The following is a 14,400-nucleotide window of genomic DNA, read 5'->3' as shown; positions in this document are numbered from 1 at the left end:
CTTCAGACCGCCCAGTGACACATTCTCTGCTTCTAGGGTGGCTGGGACCACATCTCCGTCCGGGCCAACGCCACCAGAGCCCCCAAGAGTGGGTCCCAGGAGACCGGCGCACCCCTGGAAGAGGCATGCAGTGGTCCTGTACAATGCTGAGGCCCCTGGGAGCTGGCAGTGCAGGGGAATGAGGAGGCAGGTCACCTGAGCCTGCCAGCCCCCTGTCCTATACTGAGATTGGGTGTGGCAGTGTTGCCAGGCTGGGACCAGGCACCAGAAGAGCCCAGAATGTGAAGCTTTGGGGAAGCCCCCATGCCCCCAATTGGGGAGGAGTGCCTTGGACTAGAGGGGCCTGGCCCCTCCCACCCCCTCTCCTCTGTGCCCCCCACCTTTCCAGGACCAGAACCTGGGACCATCTAAGAACGCAGAGCCCCATGCCCGTCCCACAGACCCTGGGAAGGAGCCCCCCCCAGCCAGTCACCACATCTCCCCCATACTTCCTGTTCCCCCAGAGAGAAGGTCCATGAGGCTCAGGGTCACTGCGGCATGCGCTGCGATTATTCCTCAGAGCGGGACGTGCAGAAAGGGTGGCATTTCAGAACTTCAGGAAGGAGGTGGCTGATTGGAAATGCATGCTAGGGAGTGGGGGTGTCCTCTTCCCCAGGGTGGGTGCGGGTCCCTACTCCAGGGATGGAGACCACCCAGGCCTGGGAGGAGGCAGCCCATCCTTCACAGAATATGGGTTAGTTGTTAACCCTCCGTCAGCCTTTCTCCCAGATGTGTTTGGGGGGCTTGCGGACGGACGAGTGCAGGGGCAGATGGGTGGCCGGCTGGTGTCCTTTTACGTGGCATCATGTTGAGTAGGGCCGGGTGGGGCTCTTTGGGCAACTGGGCCAAGGCACCTGCTGTGGGGCTCAGCGGGCACTGGGGGAAGGGCAGGACATCAGCCAGGACCCTCACAGCCCAGCAGAGCACAGTCTACCTGGCAGATGGTGGCCCTCCCCACCCTGCAGGTCTCTCTGCTGGTTAGCCATGTACACCCTACTTGGTGAGTCCCAAGTTTGCTTCCTGCCATGGACACTTTGCCCAGGAAGTTGTCAGCACTGAAGTCCGTCTGCCCCCTTGGACTGAATGGCCATCTGCAACCAGCCCCTCACATGTGAGGAGGGAGCTGGCCGGCATCCCGTTCTGTTCCCATGTTGAGTGTTGGTGCCAGGACTGGACTCGGAGGAGGTGACATGGGGTCACCCCCCACAGGCACTGAGGGACCTGGTGTCTCTACATTTGCGTGTTTGGGGCGGGGGAGTGTGCCTGGCGCAAAGCTCTCCGACGAATCACGTGGAAGGCGGACGGTGTCTGCTGTGGGGGACGGCCTCCTGTCCACTTACATTTGTGTCAGGTTCCCGTCTAGTGGGCATTCGGGCTCTGTCCTAAGAGGACTGCAGCCCACTGTGACTGCCATCAAGTAGGTGGCTCTCAGTGAAGCCCCCTTCCCGGGGCACCCACATCTCTACCCCACTGAGTGCCGAGGGTCTGCCTGCCCAGCTGCACCAGCCGCCCCACTTCCTCAGATAAATGTACAATAAACGTTCAGTGAGATGCACGCCAGGGTGCAAACGAGGCGACACTTTATTGACCGTCGTGATTAAAGTGCCCGCTCTCCCTGTGCTGCACATGCAGCAGGGGTGAACGTGGCCGTTGCCGTGAAATCTTTTATTTTTGCTCTGTGACCGTGTTGGCTTCGTAGGCACTTTGACGGGGTGGTGCAGGGGGGCGCCAGTCAGGGGTGACTTTACGAAGCATCCCTGACCCACAGCTTGGCGGACCCAGGCAGGCCTCCAGCCACACTGTTCACGAGGGCCTCCATGCAGGATGGACGGTTCAGTGCTGGGGCCTGGGTGGGGGGTCCAAAACCAGGCCTCACCAGCCTATCCCAGACTGTCCTCCACCCCCATCATTCAGGGCAGGGACGTTTAAGGATTCTCCCTGACATGGCATGGGGAGTGTGGGTCACCTCTGGCCACAGGTGGAGGACTGGGCGCCTGGGCTGGTCACCCTCAGGACGTAGAGGGGGTGCAGTTACCAATCTGGGCAGAAGGGAAGAGACGAGAGGTCCCCTGGACACTGCCTACCGCCCTGCTGGGCATCTCCAGGCTCTCCTGGGCCTCAGCCTTGTCTTTGCAGGTTCTTTGCTTGCCCTCAGCCAGGCAGCTCACCCTCGCTGGGGCAGTGTGGGCTCTGTCCCGAGATTGGAGTTACCCAGCCCCAATGCGTCCTGGTGGATCACCCTGACTGCTGGCCGTGCAAAGCCGTTTCCCATGAGGGGCAGGCTGGGGGCCTGGGGTCCCCATCTGACGGTGGTGAGGGATAGCCAGGTGGTGAGGCCGGGGCCTGCCAGGCCTCTGGGTGCTGTCAGGAACCTGGCAGGAATGTGGTGCACCATCACTGCTCCCAGGGACAGGGAGACCAACCCTTCCAGGCTACCCTCAGAGGACTGAGGAGTGGGGGCCGGGGTCCCGGCCTGGCCAGGGTCTGACCAGGAGAGGTAGGAGCCACCACTGCCCTGGTTGCCTCTGATGTGGCCACAGATGCCGTGCCCCGTGCCAAGGGGGGTCAGGGAGGGAGAGCTGGGGAGCATGGCATGGGAGGACCTGGGCCCCATGAGCCAGCCCCTGTTGCCATGTTGGGCTGGAAGCAGAAGGACAAGGAGGAGAGAGGCCAAGTCTGAGGAGCCTGTGGGCAGGCACACCCAGCAGGAGGAAGCTTGGCCTGAGGCTGCTGGGACCTGCCAAATTGTCCTTCCTGCCTCACAGGGGAGGAGCAGGGAGCTGCCTGCCACCCCTGGCTCCACCCCAGAGAAAGCCCCAACTGTAAGTGGGGATCCAGGAACATCCTAAAATCCAGTCAGACTTAGCAAAAAAACAAGTGTTGCCATTGAGTGGATTCTGACTCATAGTGACCCTAAAGGACAGAGAACTGCCCCATAGAGTTTCCAAGGCTATAATTTTTACAGAAGTAGACTGCCACATCTTTCTCCCTCGGAGCTGCTGGTGGGATTCAAACATCAACCTTTTGGTTAGCAGCTGAGCGCTTAGCTATTACACTACAAGCTTCCTCCCTCTCAGACCACCCTCTGCCAATCACAGAGCCTGAGTCAGTGACAAACAGGACCACGAGCACCCTGCAGCACCAGGGCCACGGGTGGACCCTCCGTAGTCAGGGCTTGGGCTGGAGCCCTGCACCTGGCCAGGAGGGAAAGGATCCCAGCCCCTCTTCCGGCCAAGTTCTGTCTAGAATTAATCTGAAGTCATCTCATCAGGGTTTCCGTCTGACAGCCTCTCAGCTAGAAGCCTCAACCACCTGACTGTGCTACACACCCTGTGTGGCCTTGGGCTTTACCAGGCTGACTCCATGCCTCAGTTTACCTCAAACGAGGAGGCTGAGTTCAGGTTCCATCTCGCCCTACGATTCAGGTTGGAGGGTCCCAGGCCTTGGCCTGAGCAGCCAGGCAAACTTATGTAAGTAACCCTTTTCCTGGAATCTCATCTGCCCGGGAGGGAGGAGGAAGCCGGTGAAGAGAATTTGGTTAAAAAGGCAAAGGCCTTTCCACAGCTGCCTAGTTGGACCAGTTCATTCCAAAGCAGGACCTTTGCCACTGCTTGTCCCCAGGGAACAGGAAAACAGCTCTCACAAAGTGGCTGAGTATTCAGGGAACGCAGAGCCACCGGGGCCAGGGCCACGAGGGCAAAGTCACCCCCTGCGGGCTCAGGCCGGAGGGGCCGGGCTGGGATGGGCAGGCCAGCCCGCTGCCGCCCCCGAGAGGCCCTAGGTGCCCTCTCGGAAGCTGTGGATCTGTGTGGAGTACCGCTGCAGGTGTCCCTCCGGCGGGGTCTCGCCGGCTCCCTGCTGGTAGTGCTGGTAGAGCTTGGGGCCCGGGCCCTCGAGGCCAGGCAGGCGGCTGCTCGACATGGTCAGGATGGTGGCCGTCAGCGACTTGATGTAGTTCTTGGCCAGCGTGAGCGTCTCGATCTTGGAGAGCTTCTTGTCGGCGCGCACATGCGGGATGACCTCGCGCAGCGCCTGGAAGGCGTTGTTCAGCTTGTGCATGCGTTGCCGCTCGCGCTCGTTGCTCTCCAGCCGCCGCTGGACGCTGCTCTCGCGCCGGCCGCCCGGCCCCGGCCGCCTGCGCCCCGCCTCGCCTCGCGCCCCCGCCGCCGCCGCCGCCGCTCCCCGCGCCGGCCGGCTTCGCAGCTCCCGGCCCGGCTCCGGCCCTGGGACCGGCTGTGGCCTCTCGGGCGTCTGCTCCCCGGCGGCGGCCTCTGCGCCCTGAGGGGACCCACGGCGCCTAGAGGCCCGACTCTTGGTCTTCATGGCTGGGACGGGCCGCCCGAGGAGGTGGGTTCTGCGGGGAGGCTCTGGGAGCTGAAAGGCAGAACACAGGCGCCCGCGGTCACTCACCGCGGACGCTCACGGTGGACACTGTGGACTCTAGGCCAGCCAGGCCCCATCACTCCCCTCTCTCCTTCTTCGCAGCCCAAGGACAGCTGATCCCTGCGCATACAGGGACCCGGGTCCTTCCCATCACGCACTAGCCCAGAGCTGACCCCACACTGACTCTCGGACCTTTCCCTTTCTGTGACCCCTCTGCCCCTGGGTGGCGCCCACTGACCTCAGGGACCAAACTCTGGCCCCTGAGTGCCTACTGGGCTCGGTGACCCGGGCACTTGTTCTGACCAGCGGAGATGCACCCGGAGGACACTTGGTCTGGCCCACTGCCCGGCTGCTCCTGCAACTGCGGGCAGGCAGCGAACCAGGGGCCACACTCCGGTCCTGGGCATGACCCGCACAGGGACCCGAGTCGCCGCGGGCATTGGGGCAGATATCGCAGGTCAGAGGTCGGCAATGGGTGGCCTCGGAGGGGCTCCGACCCAGGCGCCCCCCTCCGCTGCGCGTCCCCCGCCCCGCCCGGACCCCCGCCCTCGGTTACCTGAGGATCGGCGGCTGCACGCGCCGGCTGCCCACGGGGGACAAGGACACGTCGCTTTAGCCGCCTCCGGCGGGGCGCGGACGCATGTAAATGAGCCGGCGGGGCGGGGCCGGGGCGGTCTGTCGTGTGGCCCCGGCCGCGCGGGGGGCGGGGGGCGGAGGCACCCGGCGTCCAGGGATCGCTCACCCCTCCCCCGCCCAGCGCAGGGCCGCCCCCGCCGCCAGCCCGGCCCCTCGAGGGCGCGGAGCCCTGGACGCCCCCGAAGCGAGCGTGGCCTAGAAGCCCATTCCGTGAATGGGGAACTTGAGGTCGCTGCGGGCCTGTGGGGCGGGGGAAGCCCCGGGACTGCACCTGGGTGCTGCACCTGGCTGGGGGTGAAGGCTCAGCGCGGAGCCAGAGTTCCAGGAGATGAAGTCGTGGAAGACCCGTTTTGCAGTAAGGCTAGTATCTTCAACAGGCTTGAAGAGCAACAGCTGAAGCTGTTTGGTTTTGATGAAAAACAAACCAAAAAGCGAGGCCACCACCACATCCTCACCTCCCATATTTCAGGGGGACCATGCAGCACCCAAAAGTCCGTGGACACAGACTTCTAGGCTACCCCACCCCCACCCAGGCCCTGCAGTGGGAGCTGGGTATCAGATGTGGGTGGCACCTCATCCTAAGGACTGTCTCTAGGTTACTAGGAAATGATTGGTGATCCTGAATCTCACCCTCAAGTAGTAGGTCAGCCCCCCGATTCATGGCAACTCTGTGCACAAAGCAACTAAATGCTACCCTATCCTGCGCCACCCCATCCTGGGTTCCACATTGGGCTGTTGTGACCCACAGGGTTTTCAGTGGCTGATTTCCTGAAATAGATGGCCAGATTTTTCTTCCTAGCCCATCTTAGGCTGGAATCTCTGCTGAGACCTTTTTAGCATCACAGAAACAGGCAAGCCCGCACTGACAGATGGGTGGCAGCTACACACGAGGTGCCTTCCCTTCACGGAAGGCGGGAATTCCACCACTGAGCCAACACTGCCTCATCCGCCTCCCATTAGCTTTACTTAATCGCTCCGTTTCCTCACCTTTTACAGGTGGGTTAAGATGGGCAGGCCAGGTTGTGCACCAGCAGCCAGGTGGGTACCGCCACCTCTGCAACACTTGAAGGAACCCTCCCGCACTGCCACTCGCTGCCTTGTCTCTGGCATCTCTGGACCACGGTTGAGTCTTCCTTTTGCTCCTCCCCTCCGGTTATACCCACGTTGGTGGGACCCGAGCAGACGCCTGGAGCCGCCTCCTCGGGCCTCGGTCTGGTAGGAGGCTGTTCACTAAGATGGAGGGCAGGGGGCCTAAAAAGGCCTCCTGGGGCTCGGAGCTCACGTGTAGCTAGGCCAGATAAAGTTCGCAGAAATTAAAATGCTTCTGAAATCCATCAATAAGTGCAAAGGCTTGAGATTGTAGCTACATTTTCTAGCAGCATATACACTCCATAAAAGTTTCATTCCTCAGTAACTGAACCAGCCTTCATGTTTTCAGGAAGCAGTGTGGGGAGGCTTAGATCTTCCTGAAGAGGGGCCTATGGTGGCTAGCCAGCACCATCGGGAAGGGCCAGGCCACCCATGCCCACCCCCACCCAGGGGGGAAAGACACAGAATAAACACAGCAACAGAGTTTATAAATATATAACTATATTTATTTTGAATATTAAATAGTTTTTAAATTACAAGCAATTCATTGAATCACACTATGCATCAATATACAGTAAAAATCTTACAATTTAAAAATGTACACAATTTAAACAGAAAGTTCGTTAACTGGTGTATTGCCGTGAGCCTCTGAAGGCTGTGGAAAAGAACAGAAAAGCCTCGAAGGTGTGACTGTTCCGTGGGCCCTTGTCTGCAAACGTGCAGACAGGGTTCGGCGCTGGGTGTGTACACCTGTCCCCCATCGTGGTCCACCTCTCCTGTGCAGACCCGAACAACTTACAACACAGCGGGTGTCCACACCACTCTGAGTCATCCTGACAGGCTGCGGGTAATACAATACTGTCAACACGTCTCTAGGACTTTTGTGTTTGAAGGAGAATTTTCTTTTTTAATAGCCAAGTCCTGAACCAACCCCACTGCTACTTAGGAAGAGTGTTTTTGAGATATAGATCTGGAATAACTGTGTACACCCACTCTTAAGTTAAGGCTACTTCTCAGAAGGCCAATATTTTCAAGTCCCCTGTAGCTGACACCAGACACCTGGGATATAACACTTCATTCACTGCTGAATTTTCGAAGGACAGGCCGAGTAGTGTAAAAGCAGGAGGCACCTCCTGTCCGCCCAGGCCCTCAGAACTCACATGCAATGGACCATTAACCCTACAAATACCCCACGGGAAGTAGTAACAGAGGAAAGAGGTTGTGAAAGGCGTTTGACCGCAGCAAGACATACAAAGACTTTTCGTAGATAAAGCCATTTCTGTAGAAACAATCACCTGTACATCTAAAAATAGAACGGATGTTCTGTGTACAATTCAGCACAGCTGAGCGTCTTTCCACCCGAAGACGGACAGCCCCTTAGCCAAACACAGTAAACATAGCAGAAGGTTCTGGGGGCACTTGGTATACATTTCTACTTCTGGCTTCATGACAGGGTCATTTGATAAAACAAATTAGCATCTAGCTAGAGAGGAAATAAAGGGCAGATTATTTTTACTATAGCATTAAAAGCACATAAACTACTCCAAAGAAAGACTCATTGAAATCTACCAGATTCTGGATTTCTACCCAAAGGAGGCCAGAGAGTATCACTGCGGACCAGGTAATACAAACCTCACCCACATCACAGAACAGAACCCCACTGACTTATTTCGCCACCTAACTCATTAGAACAAGTAAATTTTGAAAACCCACAACTTGTAACCAACTTCTTAGCTAAAAAAACCGAATCAAAGAACAAAGCGCATGCTGACGTTTCAACAATGGGCTAAACATTCAAATCTACTTAATTTATTCCCTGCATATTGCTGGAGATTTCAAAAGAACATGTTAACTCACGTGTTTATTATAAAATCTTCCCTGTCATGCATCAAGCCCCTCCCCCAACTCCATGTAGAAAATGCATTTTTTTTTTTTTTTTGGCAATTAATTACGAGAACAATATAGACTTAAAAAAAAAAAAAACTTTTCACTGAAGCTGAAGTTCAAGATAGATAGTGGCTGATTTGCTTTAAAAACATAAAGTGGGAATGATGTTAAAAATCTCCTTAAATCGCAGTGAAAATGCACAGCCCCCAAATACCAATACGTTTATCCCGGGCTGACCGGTTAAGGAGACTATATTCTATGGGTCTGCTGGATTTTATCTCAACTCCTTAAATCTGTTTAAAAAAACTAAAATCAATCACCTCTAATTTCTTTCTCAACCCAGACTGCAGGTAATTCGCTGTCAAAATGCAGGGAGCTCAGCAAGTCTCCAGCAAGAAGTTGGGCATTCAGACAAGCTTTGGCACGGTTGTCGTCTGGTCCACGCACCACCAGATCCCATTGTCTCTGCGATGCCTGCAGTTTCGTGTCCACACGAGGCGGAGGGTAAAAGGGGGCCTCTGTCTGCTCTGTAATTTCTTGCTCGAGAACTTTATTGCTAGTGTAAAACATCAGTGGAGTGAGCCAGAGTTGATCATAAAGGTCACGCTTCACCACACAAACGTGAGCCAAAACAAACCTCTGTGTTCTGAACTAGGTCCCGATCTCTCCTGACGTGGTGAGCCGGGGGTCATGGAGGAGCCGGGACAGCAGGACCCCCTTGAGTGAGGGGCCACCGTGCAGTGCCACAGACCCGAGAGAACCCACCGGTACCAATGGCTTCCCCACAGATACTGCACCTGCCATGGGCACTTCCCCCTGTGAAGGAGCTAGCTAGTTTTTTCATCACCAACACCCGACTCCTGCCAACATTAACTGAAGCTGTGCTGCAAACACTCCGGCCCCCTTCATTCCAAGGGAAAACTGGGTGCTTAACGCAGACGGGAACGGTCGATGTGGCTAAGTCAGCATCGGGGGGCACCCCAGAGCCACAGACACTCGCTTGTCCCTGCTGAGGGATGTATGGCTGCCGAGGCTGTGTCCTTATTCCCCGCAGGATTGGTCTCTCTCCCAGCTGAAAATGAGGCTGGCCTCACCTAGATGTACTTGGAGTGATTACAAGGGAGAAAGTCAGCTTGGGGATTATTTTAAAGTTCAAGTCAACAACATCTGAACGGTACAAACAGAATTAATTCACGCATCCTTAATACCTTGAGAACTTGGGAGAAGCTTCTTCCTTGGAGTTCTCTGCCTTTTTAAAGGAAGAATCATAAGCGTTACAAGAACACTGAAGCAAAACTGGAGCCTAGCCTTGGAAAAACCAGCAGAAGACTCAAGCTCTGAGGGGAAGAGGCCACGCTCTGTCTGCAGCTCAGCTCACCTGCCTGCCTGTTGACACCGTGAGAGGAACCCCGCTTGGCTCCCCAGAAGAGCTGAGTTCTGGGTGCACTGCCTGTCCTTTTGAACCAGAACGGCTTTGAAAACTGTGGGGGTGAGGTGGCAGAATCACGGAGAGGCCTCATTTGCTGCAGGGGAACCGCCTTGTAGAGAAGAAACAGAAATGTGTTTGATTCAATCAACAAAACGGAGCAGTGTTTTCTGACTCATCAAAAATATTTCCTGTAAGAACATAGAACACTAACGTTTGGGATCATTTGCCGTTTATGAAAGCGTACCACGTGTGCAGTCCCGGCAATTCTAAAGACAGCGTCACACTCGGGATATGAAGCTTTACAAGTACCATGCAGAGCAAACAGACGACAGAACAGAAAAAAATCAAACTGATGGGTGGCACCAGCTTGACCCGCCTTATTTTCCTTGAATAATTTAAGGTTCTGTACAGTATCGGGGACTCTTAGAACAGTTGTCCACAGTGCAATGACAGAAAGCAATTAGTGATTTCTTCAGAAGTAATAAATATGGCTCACGACGACCGCTCCCATGCATGCATCCTCAGTGGTATGAGGAGCACCTGTGTGTGAGGCCCAGGTGCAGATGCAAACAGGACACATGACATGGGAGAGGACACAACCTGCCACGCTCAGTTCTGGGCACACAGAGCCGCTCGAGGTGGTGGCACAGGCGGTGACGGGGCGCTCCCGTGTGGGAGCCGCTACAGGTGTGGCCCCAGGTGCCAGCACACTGCCTGGGCTCCCTGCCCCGCGCGCCACTCCTCCTGGGCCTGCAGTGCCCATCTTGCCGCCGCCTCTCTTTCCACCACCTGGTTCTTTCTCGAAGCCTCGTCTCAGTCCAAGTGGAATGGACGTCCGTGCTCGGGCTGGCAGCGCAGGGACGCAGCTGTGAGGGCGCAGCCTCGGCCCGAGGGGGGCGTCGGCACCCACTTAATCTTTCTCCCCATCTTCGCTGCTTCCTGTTTAGGAGAGAGGAAGCACAGGACAGAGCTGGGACATGGCTCCTTAAAACAATCGTCACAGACAATAATGGCTCGGGTAATAGCTAACCCACAGTGCAGGAAAGGAAATGAAGCCAGCGTTTGGACATCCAGCACCTGCCCAAGCTGCACTTTTGCTTCCTTCAAAAGTAACACCTGCCAGACGCTCCTATCCAAACACATGTTTTAGCTCACACGTCTGCTCAGCCTCAGTGCTCGGGGCCCCGAGGAAAGCAAGCCTGACCTCTAAACATCGGCCTCTCTGACAGATCGTTAGGTAATGGGCATTATCTAATCTGCACAAATACAATACAGTACAAACACAAATGAAAGCTCTTTAGAGTTCATATTTATTATTTGACCTGTACACTTAAAAAAGTATACCGATTAACACTTATCTTTCAATCTAGTTATGGAGAAAAAAAAGGGTCCATATGCTCAGATAATACAACTTCAAATGTGCTCCTGCCTATTAAAAGCCACCCAGCCCCTTCTGGTATCTCCCAGAGCCCAAGACTAATGGCAAAACCAATATTCTGAGGGGAAGAGCCAAGACTGTTTGGGCTCCATCCCAGAACCACAAGTCAAGTGTGCTTAAGAGCAAGACCTTTCAGAAGAGCTGCTTCTCTGCAAAGGAAAGCAGCAGAGCAGAGAGGCGGGGTGGGAGAGGACCACAGCTAGGGAGGAGCTGCAAAAGGGACAAGCACAGAACAGGGAGGCACCTGGGGCGATCTCCAGTCACCCTCACACGTGCCCCAGCGCCGGGCGCCCACTCGAACAGGGCACAGCCGATGCTGCCCCACCGGGACAATGAGCTCGTGGGTGCCTGAGGCCCTGAAGTGGAGGGCGTGCCGGGGAGGACAGTGTGAAGGCAGAGGGGTGCTTTAATGGACATTTTACGATGCACTTAGCCGATAACAAGCTGCGACGGGTCAGAACGCACTGTGTGGGAGCGAGGACCCTCCCATGGCTGAGACCACCCAGCGCTCATGTCCCCCTCACCTCCTTGTTCCATGTCCGAGTCCGTGAGGTGAGTGAGGGAAAAGCTTGCGATGCTGGCAGGGGAGATGGAGAACCTGGAATAGGGCGCCCCGTGGGGCCAGCTCTGCTCCACGCTCCGGGGCGGCGGTGGAGGAGAGAAGTACTTGGATGCCTGCAGAGAAGGCCTGGAACCAAGAAGGTTACTCGCTGTCTTGGACATAAAAGGGTCCAGGGAGAAGTCGTCATCCCATTCGAAGCCGCCACCTAAAAATGACAAATAAAAGGAAATCCTCCTTTCATCATTTCGTGACTGAGGAACAGGAAGTAGAGTTGGACACAGCGGTGTCCTGCAGGCCGGCCCTTGCTGAGGGGTAGAGGCCTGAGTCTGCAGAGCGGGCGCTCCCCTACTGCTACAGGGCCTTTCTGAGAACAGGCCAAGCTGCCCTTGGAACAAGCTGACATTATTCACAAAACACTCTTTTCCAGTTTCTTTTTAAACCTGTCATGAAATACCTTCTTCATCGGTTGAACTTTCTGAGTTGATGCACCTGCTCAGGTGGGGAGGGCCTGAGGAGGGTGCAGGGCCGTGTGCTGCTGCTCCTCCACTGGGCCCCAGCTCCTTGGTCGGGGTCTCCTGAAAGCCAAACAGAAACTCCCATCAGCAAACGGCTGCCTGCAGGAAGCACCAGGCAACCTGCCTGCCAGCCTGGCAGCACCTCTGACCGCTCAGCAATGAGGGACATGGTAAAATGAACAGTGGTTCCAGGCCGGGGTCAGGTGGATTGAAAACAAAAGACCCCCCCATTGCCCCCAAAAGGGCGGCTCTGGAACGTGGACAGATGCAGGAAGCAGGTCTATGAGGACTCTGAGAAGCAAACGGTAGCCAGTGGTTGGGGAGGAAGACTGGGATTCTGAGCATCGCTGCACCTCGGGAAGTGTGCCACTTGTCCCTCCAATATCCCCTGGGCTGGCCTCAACACAGCCCAAAAGCCAGCGTGGGCACCAGGGCAGACAGCGCTAGGAGCAGCCCTTTGGTTCCGGCTCAAGGGACAGGAAGGGGTTTTCTGACACTCGGAGAGAGCAGAGGCAATTCCAGGAGAGTTTTCTTCTCCGTTCTCTCACTCCCAGCCCCAAGCAACCCCACAGTGGAAGCGTTGGCAACAGAGTGCCAGCAACTGGCTGACAGGGGCCTAAATTCTGAGGGAGGGGAGTCATCCTTTCCAGCTGGAGGAGCTGTGATCCCAGGAAAGTGAGGAGAAACCCCTGCCACTTTGGCTGGCAGGGGCACAGCTACAGGAAGCATGTGGCCGAGTGTGGTAACTGACGCCCCACCTCTCTGGCTGGAAGACCAAAGAGGGGAACCCGAGGAATTGGAAAGCACCAAGGATGTCGTGGAGAGGGAAGAGCTCAGGAAAGCGACCCCACAAGACTGTTAGCCTGAGCTACGCGTGGCAGATCTGACCCTAAACCACTAAACCACACACCAAGGTTCTAAGAACTGAACTACTAGAAGGACTGCTGCCCGAGCTCCAGTCTGGCCCCTGGTAGCGCACACACAGGACAGAATCAAATGGCACAGTGAAGGCCCTGAAAATGGGACTAATATTGAAACTATAACCCACAGAAAGCTGGTTGGAACTTGTGCCTGAATTTGGCTGGGACGATGCTTGCTAAAACAAAAGTATCCACATTCTCCACAGGATTTAAACACCATGCAGAAATGCAGAACACAATATGAGGATACAATCTAAAATTACTCAGCATATAAAGAACCAGGAAAACCTCTACTCAAATACAGGAAAAGACAATCAACAGTCCCCAATGTCAAGATGACACTTACACCGAAATTATCTAAAAAATATATTATAAAAACATTCCAACAAGTAAGGACAAATACTCCTGAAAGATATGGGAATACAGAAACTTTCAGAAAAAAAAAAAAATTTTTTTTTTTTTTAATCTTGAAAGATATGGGAATACAGAAAGTTTCAGAAAAGAATAGGTAAGAAAAATCAAATAAAAATTTCAGAGTAGAAAAATACAATAACCAATATAAAAAAACTCACTGGATGGGCTCAACAGAATGACAGAGATGAGAGGAAAGAAGCAGTGAACCTGAATATGCATCAACTGAAATTATTCAATATGAACAACAACAAGAACAAACATTGGGGGAAAAAATGGAAAAGAGCCTCAAGAATCTGTGGGACAACACTAAAAGGTCTAGCAGTAGAGTTCCAGAGGAGAAGACACACGATGGCGTAGATAAAAGTATTTGAAGAAGTGACAGAAAACTTCTGAAATCTGGTAAAGACATAAAGCTACAGATTCAAGAAACTCAGCAAACTTGGACTGGGATAAACACAAAAAAATCCATGCCCAGACACATCACAATGAACGTGTTGAATACTAAAACTATAGAAAACCAGTTGCCGTTGAGTCAGTTCTGACTCATGGCAACCCCATGTGTGTCAGAGCAGAACTGTGCTCCACAGGGTTTTCAATGGCTGATTTTTCAGAAGTAGATCCTCAGGTCTTTTTCCAAGGTGCCTCTGGGTGGACTCGAACATTCAACCTTTTGGTTAGCAGCCAAGCACATTCACTGTTCGCACCACCCAAGGACTCCACAGTACTCTTACAGGTGAACATATTAATGATTACATTAAATACAAATGGTCTACATACACCAATTAAAAGACAGAGATTTCAGAATGGATTAAAAAAACCCCGTTACCCAACTATATGCTATCTACACGAAACTCAAAAATCAAATATAACAAAAGAGGTAGATTAAAAGTATAAGGGTGAAAAAAGACACACCATGGAAATATTATATAATAATAAAAAGGAAATTCACTAAGAAGATATAATAATCCTAAGTATGCAGACCCCTAACAACAGAGCTTCAAAATACAGGAAGCGAAAACTGACAAAAATGAAAGGAGAAACAGACGAATCCACAATTGTAGTTGGAGACTTCAACACTCCTCTCTCAG

The 14,400-nt window shown here is 54.2% G+C and overlaps 3 protein-coding genes across 5 annotated transcripts in view; 1 reads left to right on the top strand and 2 right to left on the bottom strand.

Annotated features, from left to right (window-relative positions):
* The window catches only part of TECPR1 (tectonin beta-propeller repeat containing 1), a 42,771-nt gene extending 41,177 nt beyond the window's left edge, over positions 1-1,594 (top strand). For all 3 annotated transcript variants that reach the window (XM_064296030.1, XM_064296029.1, XM_023555961.2), the window contains one exon: positions 37-1,594. In XM_064296030.1, the coding sequence (XP_064152100.1) occupies positions 37-150 (114 nt within the window). In that variant the 3' untranslated portion in view covers positions 151-1,594. The remainder of the gene's footprint in view (positions 1-36) is intronic.
* A 66-nt stretch (positions 1,595-1,660) lies between these two features.
* Positions 1,661-5,034, bottom strand: BHLHA15 (basic helix-loop-helix family member a15). The gene is made up of 2 exons (XM_023555962.2): positions 4,979-5,034; positions 1,661-4,413 (listed from the first exon to the last, which is right to left on the bottom strand). Exon 2 carries the CDS (start codon positions 4,360-4,362, stop codon positions 3,817-3,819), a length of 546 nt encoding a protein of 181 aa, XP_023411730.2. The 5' UTR covers positions 4,363-4,413; positions 4,979-5,034; the 3' UTR covers positions 1,661-3,816.
* Positions 5,035-6,631: 1,597 nt separating this feature from the next.
* The window catches only part of LMTK2 (lemur tyrosine kinase 2), a 111,447-nt gene continuing 103,678 nt past the window's right edge, over positions 6,632-14,400 (bottom strand). The window contains exons 12-14 of the mRNA XM_023555960.2: positions 11,918-12,038; positions 11,426-11,668; positions 6,632-10,402 (exon numbers count right to left, since the gene is read on the bottom strand). Of these exons, the coding sequence (XP_023411728.1) occupies positions 10,374-10,402; positions 11,426-11,668; positions 11,918-12,038 (393 nt within the window). The 3' untranslated portion in view covers positions 6,632-10,373. The remainder of the gene's footprint in view (positions 10,403-11,425; positions 11,669-11,917; positions 12,039-14,400) is intronic.

This window comes from Loxodonta africana, chromosome 12 (genome assembly GCF_030014295.1).
Source record: "Loxodonta africana isolate mLoxAfr1 chromosome 12, mLoxAfr1.hap2, whole genome shotgun sequence".
Lineage (NCBI taxonomy): Eukaryota > Metazoa > Chordata > Mammalia > Proboscidea > Elephantidae > Loxodonta > Loxodonta africana.
Note: the sequence above shows the minus strand (reverse complement) of the source record. Positions and strands in the feature narration are given on the sequence as shown.